Source organism: Haliaeetus leucocephalus, unplaced genomic scaffold, assembly GCF_000737465.1.
Source record: "Haliaeetus leucocephalus isolate CR32 unplaced genomic scaffold, Haliaeetus_leucocephalus-4.0 Scaffold3, whole genome shotgun sequence".
Taxonomy (NCBI): domain Eukaryota; kingdom Metazoa; phylum Chordata; class Aves; order Accipitriformes; family Accipitridae; genus Haliaeetus; species Haliaeetus leucocephalus.
In genome coordinates, this window is record NW_010972439.1 from 1,522,909 (window position 1) to 1,524,347 (window position 1,439).

The 1,439-nt window shown below is 42.8% G+C and overlaps 1 protein-coding gene across 2 annotated transcripts in view; it reads right to left on the reverse strand.

Annotated features, from left to right (window-relative positions):
* The window catches only part of VSTM2A (V-set and transmembrane domain containing 2A), a 25,543-nt gene extending 24,923 nt beyond the window's left edge, over positions 1 to 620 (reverse strand). For both annotated transcript variants that reach the window (XM_010573904.1, XM_010573912.1), the window contains exon 1: positions 106 to 620. In XM_010573904.1, coding sequence (XP_010572206.1) covers positions 106 to 184 — 79 coding nt within the window. In that variant the 5' untranslated portion in view covers positions 185 to 620. The remainder of the gene's footprint in view (positions 1 to 105) is intronic.
* Positions 621 to 1,439: the final 819 nt, after the last annotated feature.

Here is a 1,439-nt window from a genome sequence, read left to right on the forward strand (position 1 = left end):
TGCCGCCGCCGCCCCCCCCCCCCCCCCCGTCCCCCCCCAGTACTGTTGTCAGTCTGTTTTAGCATAGAAAAACACGTACACACATTTGACAATAAGTTATCTTACCTTGGGTGGAAAGTCCTTGTTGAATATACATAACTGAAAAGAAAATGAATCCAACATAAGCTAGAAAGATCCCCATCATTCCAAGACGAAGAAGAAGTCACATCAGGGTAACAAAAGCCAAAGGTGCCCTCAAAAAAGGAAGAATTGATATGTGAGTGTAGGTATGTATCTCTAAATATATGAACAGAAAGAGATTTTTAAATGTTACAAAAAGGCTCTGTATTGTAGCCCTAGCTGCGACACTGGCAGCATTCTGCTACTCAGTGGAGTCTTTTTCTTTGGGAAGAGCGAGTATTGCAATACAGTGTGGTTCAGATGAGCTGTCTCAGGCGCTGTGTTGCTTGAAGTCCAGATTCAGACTGAAAAAAAAAAAAAACCAACCACCCAACACGTTGAAAAGTGGGTATCAGCTGCCTTCTGTGCCTTTTTTCAGCTACCTGGCAGCTTCGTCCAGCGTCAGCTCTTGCTGCTCAGGATGGCGTGATGACTGCCCTCCCTACACACTGATCCAGCTTGGGAAGAGGGGAGTGGGGGAAAGAAAGGGGCGGGGGGGGGAGGGGGGGAAGAGAGAGAAGTCTGCTGTGCTTGTATTGCTTCAACTTTTCCCTCTAATGGCTGCGATAATGCCTTTAACCCTTCCCTCTCCCCCCTGTTCTCCACACCTCTCTACCTGTTCTGACTTCTACTGGCGCTGATGCTGGGGTAGAGCTGCGCCTTTTTTTTTTTCTTTTTTTTTTCTTTTTTGCATAGCATACAGCTTTTGATTGTAGAGAGAGCAGGGAGCCTTTATTGTACTGATGTAATCTTCGGTCTTACATCCCAAAACACTCAGTGGCTAAGAGGGCAATGCAGTGGTTTGATTTTTGGTGAGTTAAGCTGTTTCTGTTTTCTCCTTTTCCTTTCCCTCTTGCAGGGTCTGAGAGGAAAATAGTTACTCAGTAATCCTATTGCACTCGCTATTGCCTGCTCCAAATGACTATGCTTCTAGCATCTTGCATTACAATGTTGTTCATTTTGTCTTCAAAGGCAGATAAAGAAGATGATACTTAAGAGTGTGCTTAGGATACATGAACTTATATAGATTTCTATGGAAAAAATATTTAGCTAGATAAAAGTGGATTTTGATATCCTACAGATTACTCACAGTAATATATATGTACACCAGAAAAGGTGTTTACAGCATATTAAAGAATGCTTCCTCCTGCAGTGAATGTTTCCTTCTCTCTTCCCTGTTTTCTGCCTATGTATATTAATAATGTTTAGATAAGAGACTAACCTTGACTGTATTAGATGTTCAAAACACCCTGAAAAACATCTGCACTGAGGGAAGTTGT